The 20,730-nt window shown below is 42.5% G+C and overlaps 2 protein-coding genes across 2 annotated transcripts in view; one reads left to right on the forward strand and one right to left on the reverse strand.

Annotated features, from left to right (window-relative positions):
* Window positions 1-20,730, reverse strand: part of LOC139548220 (zinc finger protein 850-like) — a 132,805-nt gene that overhangs the window by 37,544 nt on the left and 74,531 nt on the right. The window lies entirely within an intron of this gene.
* Window positions 12,296-20,344, forward strand: LOC139549589 (zinc finger protein 239-like). The gene is made up of 2 exons (XM_071360236.1): window positions 12,296-12,916; window positions 17,842-20,344. The coding sequence occupies exons 1-2, from the start codon at window positions 12,589-12,591 to the stop codon at window positions 18,441-18,443; spliced, it is 930 nt and encodes a 309-aa protein (XP_071216337.1). The 5' UTR covers window positions 12,296-12,588; the 3' UTR covers window positions 18,444-20,344.

Genomic DNA, 20,730 nt, shown 5'->3' on the forward strand with positions numbered 1-20,730 from the left:
TGTTACGCCAAGATGTCTGAACTTTTTGACGAGGTCGCTAGGTGTTGGATTACGGTTGATACAATAGCTTTCTCTATGAATTTGAGAGTGGTTACATTTCTCCAGCCCCCATCCCTCAGCTGTTTACCAAACCAAGTCTCTGGGCAGCCATTTTGTTGCTGTTTAAATACTAAGTTGTCCCTTTAAAAAAGCCACACAACAATCAATCAACCAATAAAAAGCGGTAATTCCACCACTATTTTGCTAATAAGATGATGGATGGGGCTGGAGAAATGTAACTACTTTCAAATTCATAGACAGACCGATGGATACAAGGACTGACCATCCATGATATCAACATTATAGTTTTAACTATGTTTTGAGGCTTTACAGTGTTGATTTACATTGTTTCTATACATTGAAGTAAAAAAGCTTATTTGGTGTTCTGATGGGGTACAACAGTTGAACTAAGCTCATGAGGCATGTGTTATATTCTTCAAGAATCAATGGCTATAAATAAATCATTTAAAAATCAAAATATGGATGTGGTAATTGCAGATTTCCCCTTTAACACCACACATCCTTCCAGTGATTGGAGCGAATTTCAAAAATCGCTGAAGCTGGAGACTTATATTTCCCTCACCAACTTTAAACATCAGCTATCTGAGCAGCTAACCGATCGCTGCAGCTGTACATGTACTTTTCTGCTCTTTTGCACACCAGTATCTCTACTTGCACATCATCATCTGCTCATTTATCACTCCAGTGTTAATCTGCTAAATTGTAATTCTTCGCTACTATGGACTATTCATTGCCTACCTCATGCCTTTTGCACACACTATATATAGACTTTCTTTTTTTCTACTGTGTCATTGACTTGTTTATTGTGTTATTGGCTTGTTTATTGTTTATTCCATGTTATTCCATGTGTAACTCTATTGTTGTTGTCTGTGTCACACTGCTTTGCTTTATCTTGGCCAGGTCGCAGTTGTAAATGAGAACTTGTTCTCAACTGGCCTACCTGGTTAAATACAAAAAGTCTTAACTTTTGACACCATGGCCACCTGGTTAAACTATCATTATGACATCATGGTCACCATGTTAAACTATCATTATGACATCATAGCCACCTGGTTAAATAAAAAAAATAAAACAGTTCAACAACTAAAATAAAACAGTTCAACAACTGCAGAGTTTGTGCCTCTGTTTTTAAAGTAGTACTTACTTGTGTTAATCAGGGCCCGTTCATCGTTAGAACCATTGGATGCCTTAAGATGCATTTGGGAAACCGAGCCCAGATATTCAGTTTCCTCCTCCTCTTCTTCCAATGTGACAGTCATCTCCCCATCCTCCTCTTTCACTCCAAAAACTACATCCTCCTCTTTCTCTTCCTCCTCTTCTTTTACTGTAACATCCTCTTCCTCTTTCAATCTGAACGCGTCTTCCTCTTCTTCTTTCACTGTAACAGCCTCACCCTCTACTTCTTGTTTTACTGTGATATCCTTCTCTTCCTTCTCCTCTTTGACGAGAGCTTCTTTCTCCGTCCAGCAGACCTTCTCTTCATTAACAAGAGAGTAGCTTAGTGACCTCATGGTTGAAGATGTTAGCTAGCTAGGCTAATGCTAACTTAACCAGCCCGCTAGATGAATAATAAAAACAATACCGTAAATATGAAATTAAAACGGATAACTAACTAGGCGACAGAAGTGGTTTTAAAATACAGTGGCAAATATACACTAAAGCGTCTAAAGAGCTTTATTGGTTCGTCTATTTTGGCTAGCAAGCTACCGAGGTGGCTGACTGTCTGTTGCTGCTGTTGAAAGAAGCGTTCCGTCCACTAGATTATACGTCACAGTAGCAGCATTGCCTTAAAGTCGCAGACCGCAATCTGCTGACTGGAGTGGGCAACGCAGTTGAGTAAAATGTAAATTTAATTTTCAGACAAAAAATTAAAGGGTAGGATTCAGGGAATTAGCTAGTCCTAAAATATTAATTAGCCCCCCCTAAATAAATCAATATCAGTCAATATATTTTTTCTGTGATTTCTTATTTCGTCAACCGTTCCATCGCATCGAAAACATCTTACCGGGACGGCACTAGGACCGGGGGGGGCTGCTGCTCGCTAGTGACTGTTAGACTTTCTTCAGCAAAGATGGCGGACAGAAATACTAGGAGAGAGGGGAACCCTACACAGAACTGAACTGAATCAAAGATGGCGGACAGAAATCCTAGGAGAGAGGGGTACCCCTACACAGAACTGAACTGAATCAAAGATGGCGGACATAAATACTAGGAGAGAGGGGAACCCCTACACAGAACTGAACTGGATTAAAGATGGCGGACAGAAATACTAGGAGAGAGGGGTACCCCTACACAGAACTGTAGGATGGAAGCAACTGTAAGGGATTATAACGTCATAACTAATCATGCAAAAAACATGTACAGTTGTCAGGAATGTTAGTTCATGTATAGACATGTATAGACAAACGATTATGCATTTTTTTATCATAAAGTTAATTTATGAAAATCGCGATTTAGCCAGCTAGCTGACTAGCTAACATTAGCCAGCTAGCTGACTAGCTAACATTAGCCAGCTAGCTGACTAGCTAACATTAGCCAGCTAGCTGACCCAGCTAACATTAGCCAGATAGCTGACTAGCTTTATGGGTGTTGTGACATGAGTATGAAATTGTAATTCTGGTTGTTTTAGGGACTCCTGAAACAACTCCTGATGATTAAAATCCCTCTATGCCCATGGATGTGTAGCTAGCTATCTAGCCGATCTGTGTATGGACCCAAACGTTTGGTATACATATTAGTTCAGAACCTAGCTATGAACCTCAGCTATCATAGCCAGTTGTATCAACTTCAACACAGCCTGAATGACATTAATGAAGCCTATGGATTGAGTAGAATATAATATCATGTTGTGCCAAGGATGCAAGTCGTATATACATGTAGTTATTACCATGCATGAGATCCCCACATTGTAGCCTGTACATTTAATATATTCACTGATCATGTACTGTACCTTGGCAAATAAAGGTGCAGTTTAGGTATGAATGTCTTTGAGATTATTTTTCAGTCATATCCAATACCAGGAGTATCAAATTCCAGTCTTTGAATGACACTGTGTCTGCATGTATGTATTACAATTATACACTTCAACAGTGTTTACCAATCTTGGTCCTGGGACATCAATGGTTACACATTGTAACTAATAAACTAGAAACAGGATTTAACTAGTTAATTCATATATACAGAAATACAATTTAAAAAACAGAACACTACACTTCCTATGCATCATGTAAATACTCTTAACACCGGTTCATCTCAACATCTAATGCCCTTCATCTGCATTGATCTGGTAAAACACAGGATAGGTGGAGTATTTCATCACATTACACTTCATTTCAACCAGTAGAGAATGTGAAAAGCTTGATTGAAAAGCTCATTATCCAAGTGTTATAAATACAAGTTCAATCTGTACTTCAATGCACATCTGTTGTGCATTATAAAAACAGAGGAAGAAAGAGGAGGTGGAGAGAGAGGTGTAAAAGACAGAAAGGGAAAGAGGTAAGCACATAGGAGCAGGGAAGGCAGCACATGATTAATGAATCACAGTGCTACCTAAATATTGTCTCAGTTCATCACAATTACATAGCAGTGTCTCTAGTCGGCCCAAAGGTTATCTTAAAAGCAGCTGAGGTGTCGATGATGGGACTGGGGGTTGGCATCCTCGCACATCAAAACATATCTGCAGATGAGTGACAGATGGAGAGAGAGAGCATGTTTATTTAACTAGGCAAGTCAGAACAAATTCTTATTTTTAATGAAGGCCTACCCGGGGAACAGTGGGTTAACTGCCTTGTTCAGGCGCAGAACGACAGATTTTCACCTTGTCAGCTCGAGGATTCGATCTTGCAATCTTTTGGTTACTAGTCCAATGCTCTAACCACTAGGCTACCTGCCGCTACCTGCCGCCCCCCACATCTCCTGAATGTTTTGCCATTCAGGTCCAAAAAGTCATTTTCTAACCACTTCTTCCATGGGCAAACATCTATGGACACAGGGCTAGGCTACAACCTCTATATCTACAACAGGGCTAGGCTACATCCTCTATATCTACAACAGGGCTAGGCTACATCCTCTATATCTACAACAGGGCTAGGCTACATCCTCTATATCTACAACAGGGCTAGGCTACATCCAGAACGTATTAAACTGAGACCTCAGTAAAAGATGTCAAAAAATACAAGTTTTCCATTTCAATTTATAAAACGGGTCATATCATTAAAAAGTACCAAGAATCCATGTGAATTGTTTGAAGAGGATGATGCTATATCGTTAAAAATGATATATGTCTAAAAATGAGCTGGATCAGAAAGGCTACTTTTGAGATTGTCAAAAATGTATATATAAAAATAGATCTCAGAATCTAGACTCTATATATTAGAGCACACTATAAGGAGTATAATGACTCCAAGATAATCTAGACTCTATATATTAGAGCACACTATAAGGAGTATAATGACTCCAAGATAATCTAGACTCTATATATTAGAGCACACTATAAGGAGTATAATGACTCCAAGATAATCTAGACTCTATATATTAGAGCACACTATAAGGAGTACAATGACTCCAAGATAATCTAGACTCTATATGTTAGAGCACAATACAGTGAGGGGAAAAAGTATTTGATCCCCTGCTGATTTTGTACGTTTGCCCACTGAAAAAGAAATGATCAGTCTATAATTTTAATGGTAGGTTTATTTGAAGAGTGAGAGACAGAATATCAACAAAAAAATCCAGAAAAACGCATGTCAAAAATGTTATGAATTGATTTGCATTTTAATGAGGGAAATAAGTATTTGACCCCTCTGCAAAACATGACTTAGTACTTGGTGGCAAAACCCTTGTTGGCAATCACAGAGGTCAGACGTTTCTTGTAGTTGGCCACCAGGTTTGCACACATCTCAGGAGGGATTTTGTCCCACTCCTCTTTGCAGATCTTCTTCAAGTCATTAAGGTTTCGAGGCTGACGTTTGGCAACTCGAACCTTCAGCTCCCTCCACAGATTTTCTATGGGATTAAGGTCTGGAGACTGGCTAGGCCACTCCAGGACCTTAATGTGCTTCTTCTTGAGCCACTCCTTTGTTGCCTTGGCCGTGTGTTTTGGGTCATTGTCATGCTGGAATACCCATCCACGACCCATTTTCAATACCCTGGCTGAGGGAAGGAGGTTTTCACCCAAGATTTGACGGTACATGGCCCCGTCCATCGTCCCTTTGATGCGGTGAAGTTGTCCTGTCCCTTTAGCAGAAAAACACCCCCAAAGCATAATGTTTCCACCTCCATGTTTGACGGTGGGGATGGTTTCTTGGGGTCATAGGCAGCATTCCTCCTCCTCCAAACACGGCAAGTTGGGTTGATGCCAAAGAACTCCATTTTGGTCTCATCTGACCACAACACGTTCACCCAGTTGTCCTCTGAATCATTCAGATGTTCATTGGCAAACTTCAGACGGGCATGTATATGTGCTTTCTTGAGCAGGGGGACCTTGCGGGCGCTGCAGGATTTCAGTCCTTCACGGCATAGTGTGTTACCAATTGTTTTCTTGATGACTATGGTCCCAGCTGCCTTGAGATCATTGACAAGATCCTCCTGTGTAGTTCTGGGCTGATTCCTCACCGTTCTCATGATCATTGCAACTCCACGAGGTGAGATCTTGCATGGAGCCCCAGGCTGAGGGAGATTGACAGTTCTTTTGTGTTTCTTCCATTTGCGAATAATCACAGAAACTGTTGTCACCTTCTCACCAAGCTGCTTGGCGATGGTCTTGTAGCCCATTCCAGCCTTGTGTAGGTCTACAATCTTGTCCCTGACATCCTTGGAGAGCTCTTTGGTCTTGGCCATGGTGGAGAGTTTGGAATCTGATTGATTGATTGCTTCTGTGGACAGGTATCTTTTATACAGGTAAGAAACTGAGATTAGGAGCACTCCCTTTAAATGTTCAAAGTTGACCCGTTTTCTATTCCCCACCAGACCATGAGACATCCATGTTTTAATCACTGGAATAGAGAAACGGTTGAGTTTGATATCATTGAAAAACAAAAAGAGTTGTTAAACTGTTTTATAATCCCCCCCCCCTCCCAATTTAAAAAAAAATTATTACATTTTTAACCTTTTAACATCAATTATCTAAAAACATGCAAACACTAGAGAGAACCCCTCTGCACCACAACACTACAGAGAACCCTCTGCACCACAACACTACAGAGAACCCTCTGCACCACAACACTACAGAGAACCCCTCTGCACCACAACACTACAGAGAACCCCTCTGCACCACAACACTAGAGAGAACCCCTCTGCACCACAGCACTACAGAGAACCCTCTGCACCACAGCACTACAGAGAACCCTCTGCACCACAACAATTACAGAGAACCCTCTGCACCACAACACTACAGAGAACCCTCTGCACCACAACACTAGAGAGAACCCCTCTGCACCACAGCACTACAGAGAACCCTCTCCACCACAACACTACAGAGAACCCTCTGCACCACAGCACTACAGAGAACCCCTCTGCACCACAGCACTACAGAGAACCCTCTGCACCACAACACTACAGAGAACCCTCTGCACTACAGCACTACAGAGAACCCCTCTGCACCACAACACTACAGAGAACCCTCTGCACCACAACACTACAGAGAACCCTCTGCACCACAACACTACAGAGAACCCTCTGCACCACAGCACTACAGAGAACCCCTCTGCACCACAGCACTACAGAGAACCCTCTGCACCACAGCACTACAGAGAACCCTCTGCACCACAGCACTACAGAGAACGCTCTGCACCACAGCACGACAGAGAACCCTCTGCACCACAACACTACAGAGAACCCCTCTGCACCACAGCACTACAGAGAACCCTCTGCACTACAGCACTACAGAGAACCCCTCTGCACCACAGCACTACAGAGAACCCTCTGCACCACAGCACTACAGAGAACCCTCTGCACTACAGCACTACAGAGAACCCTCTGCACCACAGCACTACAGAGAACCCTCTGCACCACAGCACTACAGAGAACCCTCTGCACTACAGCACTACAGAGAACCCCTCTGCACCACAGCACTACAGAGAACCCTCTGCACTACAGCACTACAGAGAACCCCTCTGCACCACAGCATTACAGAGAACCCTCTGCACTACAGCAATACAGAGAACCCTCTGCACCACAGCACTACAGAGAACCCTCTGCACCACAGCACTACAGAGAACCCTCTGCACCACAGCACTACAGAGAACCCTCTGCACCACAGCACTACAGAGAACCCTCTGCACCACAGCACTACAGAGAACCCTCTGCACCACAGCACTACAGAGAACCCTCTGCACCACAGCACTACAGAGAACCCTCTGCACCACAGCACTACAGAGAACCCTCTGCACCACAGCACTACAGAGAACCCTCTGCACCACAGCACTACAGAGAACCCTCTGCACCACAGCACTACAGAGAACCCCTCTGCACCACAGCACTACAGAGAACCCTCTGCACCACAGCACTACAGAGAACCCTCTGCACCACAGCACTACAGAGAACCCTCTGCACCACAACACTACAGAGAACCCTCTGCACCACAGCACTACAGAGAACCCTCTGCACCACAGCACTACAGAGAACCCTCTGCACCACAGCACTACAGAGAACCCTCTGCACCACAGCACTACAGAGAACCCTCTGCACCACAGCACTACAGAGAACCCTCTGCACCACAACACTACAGAGAACCCTCTGCACCACAGCACTACAGAGAACCCTCTGCACCACAGCACTACAGAGAACCCTCTGCACCACAGCACTACAGAGAACCCTCTGCACCACAGCACTACAGAGAACCCTCTGCACCACAGCACTACAGAGAACCCTCTGCACTACAGCACTACAGAGAACCCTCTGCACTACAGCACTACAGAGAACCCTCTGCACTACAGCACTACAGAGAACCCTCTGCACCACAGCACTACAGAGAACCCTCTGCACCACAACACTACAGAGAACCCTCTGCACCACAGCACTACAGAGAACCCTCTGCACCACAGCACTACAGAGAACCCTCTGCACCACAACACTACAGAGAACCCTCTGCACCACAACACTACAGAGAACCCTCTGCACCACAACACTACAGAGAACCCTCTGCACCACAGCACTACAGAGAACCCTCTGCACCACAGCACTACAGAGAACCCTCTGCACCACAACACTACAGAGAACCCCTCTGCACCACAACACTACAGAGAACCCTCTGCACCACAACACTACAGAGAACGCTCTGCACTACAGCACTACAGAGAACCCCTCTGCACCACAACACTACAGAGAACCCTCTGCACCACAACACTACAGAGAACCCTCTGCACCACAACACTACAGAGAACCCTCTGCACCACAGCACTACAGAGAACCCCTCTGCACCACAGCACTACAGAGAACCCTCTGCACCACAGCACTACAGAGAACCCTCTGCACCACAGCACTACAGAGAACGCTCTGCACCACAGCACGACAGAGAACCCTCTGCACCACAACACTACAGAGAACCCCTCTGCACCACAGCACTACAGAGAACCCTCTGCACTACAGCACTACAGAGAACCCCTCTGCACCACAGCACTACAGAGAACCCTCTGCACCACAGCACTACAGAGAACCCTCTGCACTACAGCACTACAGAGAACCCTCTGCACCACAGCACTACAGAGAACCCTCTGCACCACAGCACTACAGAGAACCCTCTGCACTACAGCACTACAGAGAACCCCTCTGCACCACAGCACTACAGAGAACCCTCTGCACTACAGCACTACAGAGAACCCCTCTGCACCACAGCATTACAGAGAACCCTCTGCACTACAGCACTACAGAGAACCCTCTGCACCACAGCACTACAGAGAACCCTCTGCACCACAGCACTACAGAGAACCCTCTGCACCACAGCACTACAGAGAACCCTCTGCACCACAACACTACAGAGAACCCTCTGCACTACAGCACTACAGAGAACATAGTATTATGATAGGTGTTGTGTTACAGGGTCAGCCATAGTAGTATGATAGGTGTTGTTTTACAGGGTCAGCCATAGTAGTATGATAGGTGTTGTTTTACAGGGTCAGCCATAGTAGTATGATAGGTGTTGTTTTACAGGGTCAGCCATAGTAGTATGATAGGTGTTGTTTTACAGGGTCAGCCATAGTAGTATGATAGGTGTTGTTTTACAGGGTCAGCCATAGTAGTATGATAGGTGTTGTTTTACAGGGTCAGCCATAGTAGTATGATAGGTGTTGTTTTACAGGGTCAGCCATAGTAGTATGATAGGTGTTGTTTTACAGGGTCAGTCATAGTAGTATGATAGGTGTTGTTTTACAGGGTCAGTCATAGTAGTATGATAGGTGTTGTGTTACAGGGTCAGCCATAGTAGTATGATAGGTGTTGTGTTACAGGGTCAGTCATAGTAGTATGATAGGTGGTGTTTTACAGGGTCAGTCATAGTAGTATGATAGGTGTTGTGTTACAGGGTCAGTCATAGTAGTATGATAGGTGGTGTTTTACAGGGTCAGCCATAGTAGTATGATAGGTGTTGTTTTACAGGGTCAGCCATAGTAGTATGATAGGTGGTGTTTTACAGGGTCAGCCATAGTAGTATGATAGGTGGTGTTTTACAGGGTCAGCCATAGTAGTATGATAGGTGTTGTTTTACAGGGTCAGCCATAGTAGTATGATAGGTGTTGTTTTACAGGGTCAGCCATAGTAGTATGATAGGTGTTGTTTTACAGGGTCAGCCATAGTAGTATGATAGGTGTTGTTTTACAGGGTCAGCCATAGTAGTATGATAGGTGTTGTTTTACAGGGTCAGTCATAGTAGTATGATAGGTGTTGTGTTACAGGGTCAGCCATAGTAGTATGATAGGTGCAGTGTAATGTGTTGTTTTACAGGGTCAGCCATAGTAGTATGATAGGTGTTGTGTTACAGGGTCAGCCATAGTAGTATGATAGGTGTTGTTTTACAGGGTCAGCCATAGTAGTATGATAGGTGTTGTGTTACAGGGTCAGCCATAGTAGTATGATAGGTGTTGTGTTACAGGGTCAGCCATAGTAGTATGATAGGTGTTGTGTTACAGGGTCAGCCATAGTAGTATGATAGGTGTTGTGTTACAGGGTCAGCCATAGTAGTATGATAGGTGTTGTGTTACAGGGTCAGCCATAGTATTATGATAGGTGTTGTTTTACAGGGTCAGCCATAGTAGTATGATAGGTGTTGTTTTACAGGGTCAGCCATAGTAGTATGATAGGTGTTGTGTTACAGGGTCAGCCATAGTAGTATGATAGGTGTTGTGTTACAGGGTCAGCCATAGTAGTATGATAGGTGTTGTGTTACAGGGTCAGCCATAGTAGTATGATAGGTGTTGTGTTACAGGGTCAGCCATAGTATTATGATAGGTGTTGTTTTACAGGGTCAGCCATAGTAGTATGATAGGTGTTGTGTTACAGGGTCAACCATAGTAGTATGATAGGTGTTGTGTTACAGGGTCAGCCATAGTATTATGATAGGTGTTGTTTTACAGGGTCAGCCATAGTAGTATGATAGGTGTTGTGTTACAGGGTCAACCATAGTAGTATGATAGGTGCAGTGTAATGTGTTGTGTTACAGGGTCAGCCATAGTAGTATGATAGTTGCAGTGTAATGTGTTGTGTTACAGGGTCAGCCATAGTAGTATGATAGGTGCAGTGTAATGTGTTGTGTTGTGTTACAGGGTCAGCCATAGTAGTATGATAGGTGTTGTGTTACAGGGTCAGCCATAGTATTATGATAGGTGTTGTGTTACAGGGTCAGCCATAGTATTATGATAGGTGTTGTTTTACAGGGTCAGTCATAGTAGTATGATAGGTGTTGTGTTACAGGGTCAGCCATAGTAGTATGATAGGTGTTGTGTTATAGGGTCAGCCATAGTATTATGATAGGTGTTGTTTTACAGGGTCAGCCATAGTAGTATGATAGGTGTTGTGTTACAGGGTCAGCCATAGTATTATGATAGGTGTTGTTTTACAGGGTCAGCCATAGTAGTATGATAGTTGCAGTGTAATGTGTTGTGTTACAGGGTCAGCCATAGTAGTATGATAGGTGTTGTTTTACAGGGTCAGTCATAGTAGTATGATAGGTGCAGTGTAATGTGTTGTGTTACAGGGTCAGCCATAGTAGTATGATAGTTGCAGTGTAATGTGTTGTGTTACAGGGTCAGCCATAGTAGTATGATAGGTGCAGTGTAATGTGTTGTGTTACAGGGTCAGCCATAGTAGTATGATAGGTGCAGTGTAATGTGTTGTGTTACAGGGTCAGCCATAGTAGTATGATAGGTGCAGTGTAATGTGTTGTGTTACAGGGTCAGCCATAGTAGTATGATAGGTGTTGTTTTACAGGGTCAGCCATAGTAGTATGATAGGTGCAGTGTAATGTGTTGTGTTACAGGGTCAGTCATAGTAGTATGATAGGTGCAGTGTAATGTGTTGTGTTACAGGGTCAGCCATAGTAGTATGATAGTTGCAGTGTAATGTGTTGTGTTACAGGGTCAGCCATAGTAGTATGATAGTTGCAGTGTAATGTGTTGTGTTACAGGGTCAGCCATAGTAGTATGATAGGTGCAGTGTAATGTGTTGTGTTACAGGGTCAGCCATTGTAGTATGATAGGTGTTGTTTTACAGGGTCAGCCATAGTAGTATGACAGGTGCAGTGTAATGTGTTGTGTTACAGGGTCAGCCATAGTAGTATGACAGGTGCAGTGTAATGTGTTGTTTTACAGGGTCAGACATAGTAGTATGATAGGTGTTGTTTTACAGGGTCAGCCATAGTAGTATGATAGGTGCAGTGTAATGTGTTGTGTTACAGGGTCAGCCATAGTAGTATGATAGGTGCAGTGTAATGTGTTGTGTTACAGGGTCAGTCATAGTAGTATGATAGGTGCAGTGTCATGTGTTGTGTTACAGGGTCAGCCATAGTAGTATGATAGGTGCAGTGTAATGTGTTGTGTTACAGGGTCAGCCATTGCTCAAGGACACATCAACTGATCTTTCAGATGTTTTCCTGTTCAACTCTGGTATTCAAACCGCTATAACCGTTATAACCGTTAGGCTACTTGCCGCACATTATTTTATTATTATTTGATGAAAGACATTTTTTTTTTAAATAGATTTTTTTTGTCTGGAAATAAAATAAACATTTCTCTCAAAAGCGTGACGCACTCCAGTCGGCAGAAGGCGATGTGCGTCTTTCATGCGACACTGCTAGTGTGACGTATAATCTAGTGGACGTTTCTTCGTCAACAACAACAACAGCAGCTAGTCAGCCACCTCACCACCTTTCTAGACAAAATAGTCGTTGTATAGTTGCACCTGTGTTTTAAAAATACGTATGTCTTATAGCTAGCTAGTTTCCCCATTTAATTTCATATATACGTTGTTAGGTAGCTGGCTTGATAAATTAGCCTATCACTAGGCTAACGAACGCTAGCTAGCTATCCAACATCCCCGACCATGAGTTCACTAAGCTACTCTCCTGCTGCTACAGAAGAGATCTACTGGACGGAGAAAGAAGTTCTCGTGAAAGAGGAGGAGGAAGAGGAGGCTGTTACAGTAAAACAAGAAGTAGATGGTGAGGCTGTTACCGTGAACGAAGAAGAGAAAGACGTTACAGTGAAAGAAGAGGAAGACGCGTTCAGGATGAAAGAGGAGGAGGATGTTACAGTAAAAGAAGAGGATGATGCAGTTTTTGGAGTGAAAGAGGAAGAGATGACTGTCACATTGGAGGAGGAGAAGGAAGAACAAGAACAGGAGGAGGAGACAGGAGATCTGATTAAGACCAGTAAGTACTGTCTTAAAAACAGGAGCACAAACTATTGATGAACTGATGCGTGGTTTTAAAGCAGCGTTCTACTGAATGTTGATGCTTGAATATGTTATTATTTAATGTAGGAATTGATAACTACACTGTAAGATGTGTATACCACCAAAGAGCAGGTCACCAACAAAACCTTAACAATGGATTTACACGCAAAATCACATCTTTAATGTCTCACAGAATGGACTTGCTCTTATCATGACTCAAATGACATTGTATTACACTGGAGATTCCATGCCAACGTGGCCCGAAAATATTTTTCGTATCTCAGAATATATTGTTTTGGCAATTCTCTCATAGAAACCTCATTGGAGGAAGTTCGGTATGTTTTTTACATTTGTAACACAAACCATGTTTGAGAAAACCCTGATAAAAGTGGCCATTTTAGGACCTTTTTAGACCTATACATGCCTCCTGTCAGACCCCATGACCTCTGACCCCTACATGATACAGACATCATCTAGTCATTATACTGTCAGACCCCATGACCTCTGACCCCTACATGATACAGACATCATCTAGTCATTATACTGTCAGACCCCATGACCTCTGACCCCTACATGATACAGACAACATCTAGTCATTATACTGTCAGACCCCATGACCTCTGACCCCTACATGATACAGACAACATCTAGTCATTATACTGTCAGACCCCATGACCTCTGACCCCTACATGATACAGACAACATCTAGTCATTATACTGTCAGACCCCATGACCTCTGACCCCTACATGATACAGACATCATCTAGTCATTATACTGTCAGACCCCATGACCTCTGACCCCTACATGATACAGACATCATCTAGTCATTATACTGTCAGACCCCATGACCTCTGACCCCTACATGATACAGACAACATCTAGTCATTATACTGTCAGACCCCATGACCTCTGACCCCTACATGATACAGACAACATCTAGTCATTATACTGTCAGACCCCATGACCTCTGACCCCTACATGATACAGACAACATCTAGTCATTATACTGTCAGACCCCATGACCTCTGACCCCTACATGATACAGACATCATCTAGTCATTATACTGTCAGACCCCATGACCTCTGACCCCTACATGATACAGACAACATCTAGTCATTATACTGTCAGACCCCATGACCTCTGACCCCTACATGATACAGACATCATCTAGTCATTATACTGTCAGACCCTATGACCTCTGACCCCTACATGATACAGACAACATCTAGTCATTATACTGTCAGACCCCATGACCTCTGACCCCTACATGATACAGACAACATTTAGTCATTATACTGTCAGACCCCATGACCTCTGACCCCTACATGATACAGACAACATCTAGTCATTATACTGTCAGACCCCATGACCTCTGACCCCTACATGATACAGACAACATCTAGTCATTATACTGTCAGACCCCATGACCTCTGACCCCTACATGATACAGACAACATCTAGTCATTATACTGTCAGACCCCATGACCTCTGACCCCTACATGATACAGACAACATCTAGTCATTATACTGTCAGACCCCATGACCTCTGAACCCTACATGATACAGACAACATCTAGTCATTATACTGTCAGACCCCATGACCTCTGACCCCTACATGATACAGACAACATCTAGTCATTATACTGTCAGACCCCATGACCTCTGACCCCTACATGATACAGACAACATCTAGTCATTATACTGTCAGACCCCATGACCTCTGACCCCTACATGATACAGACATCATCTAGTCATTATACTGTCAGACCCCATGACCTCTGACCCCTACATGATACAGACAACATCTAGTCATTATACTGTCAGACCCCATGACCTCTGACCCCTACATGATACAGACAACATCTAGTCATTATACTGTCAGACCCCATGACCTCTGACCCCTACATGATACAGACAACATCTAGTCATTATACTGTCAGACCCCATGACCTCTGACCCCTACATGATACAGACATCATCTAGTCATTATACTGTCAGACCCCATGACCTCTGACCCCTACATGATACAGACAACATCTAGTCATTATACTGTCAGACCCCATGACCTCTGACCCCTACATGATACAGACATCATCTAGTCATTATACTGTCAGACCCCATGACCTCTGAACCCTACATGATACAGACATCATCTAGTTATTATACTGTCAGACCCCATGACCTCTGACCCCTACATGATACAGACAACATCTAGTCATTATACTGTCAGACCCCATGACCTCTGACCCCTACATGATACAGACATCATCTAGTCATTATACTGTCAGACCCCATGACCTCTGACCCCTACATGATACAGACAACATCTAGTCATTATACTGTCAGACCCCATGACCTCTGACCCCTACATGATACAGACAACATCTAGTCATTATACTGTCAGACCCCATGACCTCTGACCCCTACATGATACAGACAACATCTAGTCATTATACTGTCAGACCCCATGACCTCTGACCCCTACATGATACAGACATCATCTAGTCATTATACTGTCAGACCCCATGACCTCTGACCCCTACATGATACAGACAACATCTAGTCATTATACTGTCAGACCCCATGACCTCTGACCCCTACATGATACAGACATCATCTAGTCATTATACTGTCAGACCCCATGACCTCTGAACCCTACATGATACAGACATCATCTAGTTATTATACTGTCAGACCCCATGACCTCTGACCCCTACATGATACAGACAACATCTAGTCATTAATCCATAGTGTGTCCATAGATGTTTGCCCATGGAAGAAGTGGTCAGAAAATGACTTTTTGGACCTGAATGGCAAAACATTCAGGAGCTGTGGGGGGCGGCAGGTAGCGGCAGGTAGCCTAGTGGTTAGAGCATTGGACTAGTAACCAAAAGATTGCAAGATCGAATCCTCGAGCTGACAAGGTGAAAATCTGGCATTCTGCCCCTGAACAAGGCAGTTAACCCACTGTTCCCCGGGTAGGCCTTCATTAAAAATAAGAATTTGTTCTGACTTGCCTAGTTAAATAAAGGTTACATTTTTTTTTTTTAAATGTTCAAAGTTGACCCGTTTTCTATTCCCCACCAGACCATGAGACATCCATGTTTTAATCACTGGAATAGACAAACGGTTGAGTTTGATATCATTGAAAAACAAAAAGGGTTGTTAAACAGTTTTATAATTTTATAGTTTTATAATCCATTTTTTTTTTTTATTATTATTACATTTTTAACCTTTTAACATCAATTATCTAAAAACATGCAAACTCCTTGTTTGCACATGTTGTAGTTTAGACCCTACTCTACATCATCTGAGGTTTTTGAGTCTCGCCTGCCATCGGTTGAATACAGGGTGGGTGTCATTTCAATTATACACATAGAATTCATAGAATGGACCCTTCAGACCAGTGGTGGAAAAAGTACCCAACTGTCAAACTAGAGTCAAAGTACAGATACCTTCATAGAAAATGACTCGAGTAAAAGTCACAGAGTAAAATACTACTCGAGTAAAAGTCATTAAAAAAAATATATATATACTTAAGTATCAAATGTAAATGTAATCCCTAAAATATAATTTTAAGTATAAAAAGTAAAAGTATTAATAATTTCACATTCCTTATATTAAGCATACCTGACCGCACAATGTTCTTGTTTTGTTATTTTACGGATAGCCAGGGGCACTCCAACACTCAGGAGTCATTTACAAACAATGTATTTGTCAGATCAGATGCAGTAAGGATGATCAGGGATGTTCTCTTGAAAAGTGTGTGAATTTGACCATTTTGCTGTCCTGCTAAGCATTCAAAATGTAACGAGTACTTTTGGATGTCAAGGAAAAGTACTTACGTAGTACTTTAAAGTATTTTTACTTAAGTACTTTGCACCTCTGCTTCAGACCACTGCAGTACATCTGTGATAAGGTGCGTCTCGGTGAGAGGTGTAGGAGTCAGGCGCAGGAGAGCAGAGATATCTGAGAAGCGTGTTTAATCATATAGTCCACCAATACAAAAATGGCACAGATGAAAATCCAAAAAACTACGCTCTCGATATTCAGAAACTCGTGCAAACGCACGGAGGAACAAACACAGTTCCGACACTTTACATATACGTGCGTAATAGTGAAAACAACAAACATCACATATAATCGAGCGCAAATACACACAAGCTTAATCCCGCACGAACTAAGGCAGGCAACAGGTGCCCTATTTCCACACAGAAATAAACGCAAATGAAACCAGGTGTGAAAAGGATCACAGACAAAACAAACAGAAAAGGAAAAAGGGACCCGTTGGCGGCTAGTAAACCGGCGACACCGACCGCCGAGCGCCGCCCGAACAGGGAGAGGAGTTACCTTCGGTAGAAGTCGTGACAACATCATTGAAATTGTAATGAAATTTACATTTTAACTTCTAATTACTTCCACAAAGATGGCCGCCGGTCCGTCCAACCGTTGAATGTCAACTTAAATGGTCCTCTCTATTCTGTTTAATTTTTAGGATTTCCAACAGGTTTCTTATGGAGGGTTGACAGTATAATTTAAAACAACTGATATTCCCATTCAAGTTCAACATTCTCTGATGTGTGGACCTCCAACCATCTTTGTGGTTCAACTTGGAGGTCGAAATGTACATTTTATGACCATTTAGTACATTTTTCGACCAAAACATGACACCCATGAGAACAAGATTAGATTTGGAGCTCTACATCATTTTTTATTTTATTTTTAAATCTCACCAAGTTTACGTTTAATGGTGTAATGTTGTGAAAACTGACCTTGTGTTATTGAGGAATGTAGGGGGGGGGGGTCTAGTCTAGATTAAACCTCATAGGAAGACAGTTTTATCATGTGGAGGTTTCATTCAGGCCTCTGTTTAACTAAATAATATGTTTGTCTTTGGCAGGAGAAAGACCAGACTCTCCCTCTGACAGCAGGAAGAGTCCTTCAGGGGAACCAGACCCAGAGACGCCCAAACCAGCCAAACGACATCACTGCTCCCACTGCGGAAAGAGTTTTACTAAGTTACGAAACCTAAAAGAGCATGAGAGGACACACACAGGAGAAAAGCCTTTCCAATGTCCCCAGTGTGGAAACAGTTTTAGTCAGTTAGGGAGCCTGAAAATACATAAGAGAATACACTCTGGAGAGAAGCCTTACCGCTGCTCCCACTGTGGAATTACTTTTACCTGGTTAGGAAGCCTGAAGTCACATGAGAGAATACACACAGGAGAAAAGTCCTACCACTGTTCCCACTGTGGAAAGAGTTTTAGGTGGTTAGAAGGCCTGACAAAGCATGAGAGGACACACACAGGAGAAAAGCCCTACCAATGCTCCCACTGTGGAAAGAGTTTTACTCAGTTGGGGAACCTGAAATCACATCAGAGGATACATACACAGGAGGAGAAGACATACCACTGCTCTCATTGTGGAAAGACATTTTCCCAGTCAGAGGACCTGAAATCACATCAGAGAATAGAGAGGCTGTGTTCTGACTTATGTTTTTGACTGAGAATTTGTGTTTTTGTTCATGCCAAATGAAATCGTATTGTTTATATGAAATCATTAAAAAAAAACTTTACTTTTGCTTTTGTTTTTTATCTGGAGACCTGATCATGTCTAAAATCAGATAAAATATTTTAAAATATGTATATATATTTTTCTTATGAGCCTCGATTGATTGGATGCAAAATGTCAACCCTATGATGTTGTTCATTATATTATTTGCAAAATGTAAATTATTATATAAGTAAGTAGCCTGCTAGAACAGCTCATAGAAACAGGAGCCTTGTCTTGTATGATCCAGAACGTCTGTCTGACATTGTGAGAGTAATAAGGAAAATATTTTTAGTTTTCATTGTATTTCCATATCTTGACAGGCTATATATAATTTGACCGCATCAATGTATTTCTAACGATTACAATCTGTATAAAGTCCAGTAATTTGTTACATTAGAGGCACGTGTGAAAGGTAATCCATTGTGTAAATACTGTTAAAAGACAAAGAGATAATACATTTGAAATGGAAGGAGAGATGTCTGATCTGCTCTGTTGGAACATTTTGCCACACTGCCATATACGACATCACACAACAGGTTGAAGTCAAAGAGGGGTTTCTTTGACTTATGAGATATGTGAGCAGAAGAAATATGAGCAGAAGATGCTGCTGAATGTGTGGCCACGACTCACGACTCATTCAGTTCTGCAGAACAGCAGTGTGTTGCCTATACCCTTTACAGGAGGAAGCTGTTGAGGGTGGATGGCTTATTGGGGAGTGTTGTCTACTCATTCAACGTATATTTACCTTCTTGCTAAAGCAACTTGAGTTATAATAGTCCTCTCTCTGTGTTCTTACTGGTTAATCTCTCTGTGTTCTTACTGGTTAATCTCTCTGTGTTCTTATTGGTTAATCTCTCTGTGTTCTTATTGGTTAAGCCACAACGGAGACAAATTAAAGCTGTCCTCAAGTTGTACTCAAACTTTGACACGAGCACCTCTATTTCAGTCTCTGAAAAGTTTTATTTTTTCATCACTTTTTTTGTTGTTGATTGTGTCATATTTCATGGTACGGTGTTGTATATTTCCCCCGTGGGCTTTATCAAAGGGATGATTTTGACCATATATGGTTAATTAGGGGCATTTCGAAATGCAAATAGCCAAGGTGGTGCAGTAGCACTGAAGCTCAGAACAATTTGTATTTTATTAATGGTTATCTCCTACCAGTGTGCTGTGACACTCGTAGGGTTGTTTGACAAATCACACCTTTTCTATGCCTACAAACATTCTAAATTCCATTCGAAAGTAGTATTTGGAATATATATATATATATAATAGTTTCTACACAATATTGATACATGAGGCTCCAGGACTCTTCGCTGGCCACTCCAGAACAGAACACTCCAGATTTGATTTGAGTTTAGGGTTGTTGTCCTGCTGGAAGACCTACAACCTTCAACAGAGACACAGACGTCAATTCAATGTCTAGCAACTGGAACGAGCTGCAGAAAACAGTAAAACTGGACAGTTTTATATCTTCATTCAAAGACTCAATCATGGACACTCTTACTGACAGTTGAGGCTGCTTCGTGTGATGTATTGCTGTCTCTACCTTTGTGCTGTTGTCTGTGCCCAATAATGTTTGTACCATGTTTTGTGCTGCTACCATGTTGTGCTGCTGCCATGTTGTGTTGTCATGTGTTGCTGCCTTGCTATGTTGTTGTCTTAGGTCTCTTTATGTAGTGTGGTGTCTCTCTTGTCGTGATGTGTGTTTTATCCTATATTTTTATTCATTTTTAATCCTAGTCCCCGTCCCCGCAGGAGGGCTTTTGCCTTCTGGTGGGCCTTCATTGTAAATAAGAATTTGTTCTTAACTGACTTGCCTAGTTAAATAAAGGTTAAAAAACACACTCTATTATGCATGGGAATAATGCTGGTGTTTTTAATGTCCAACATGCTGGTGTTTTATATCCAACATGATGGTGTTTTATATCCAACATAATGGTGTTTTTAATGTGCAGCACAACATGACAACAACATGGTAGCAGCACAACATGACAGCAGCACAACATGACAACAACATGGTAGAAGCACAACATGACAACAACATGGTAGCAGCACAACATGACAACAACATGACAACAACATGGTAGCAGCACAACATGACAACAACATGGTAGCAGCACAACATGACAACAACATGGTAGAAGCACAAAGCATTGTACAAACATTATTGGCCACAGACAACAGCACAAAGAGGAAGAAGGTAGAGACAACAATACATCAGGCAAAGCAGCCA

This window comes from Salvelinus alpinus, chromosome 2 (assembly GCF_045679555.1).
Source record: "Salvelinus alpinus chromosome 2, SLU_Salpinus.1, whole genome shotgun sequence".
Lineage (NCBI taxonomy): Eukaryota > Metazoa > Chordata > Actinopteri > Salmoniformes > Salmonidae > Salvelinus > Salvelinus alpinus.

Bases quoted from the DNA above. Each gene is read 5' to 3' on its own strand.
- LOC139549589 (XM_071360236.1), top strand. From the start codon at position 12,589: ATGAGTTCACTAAGCTACTCTCCTGCTGCTACAGAAGAGATCTACTGG. The intron at 12,917-17,841 runs GTAAGTACTGTC...TGTCTTTGGCAG, and splicing joins AGGAGATCTGATTAAGACCA to GAGAAAGACCAGACTCTCCC.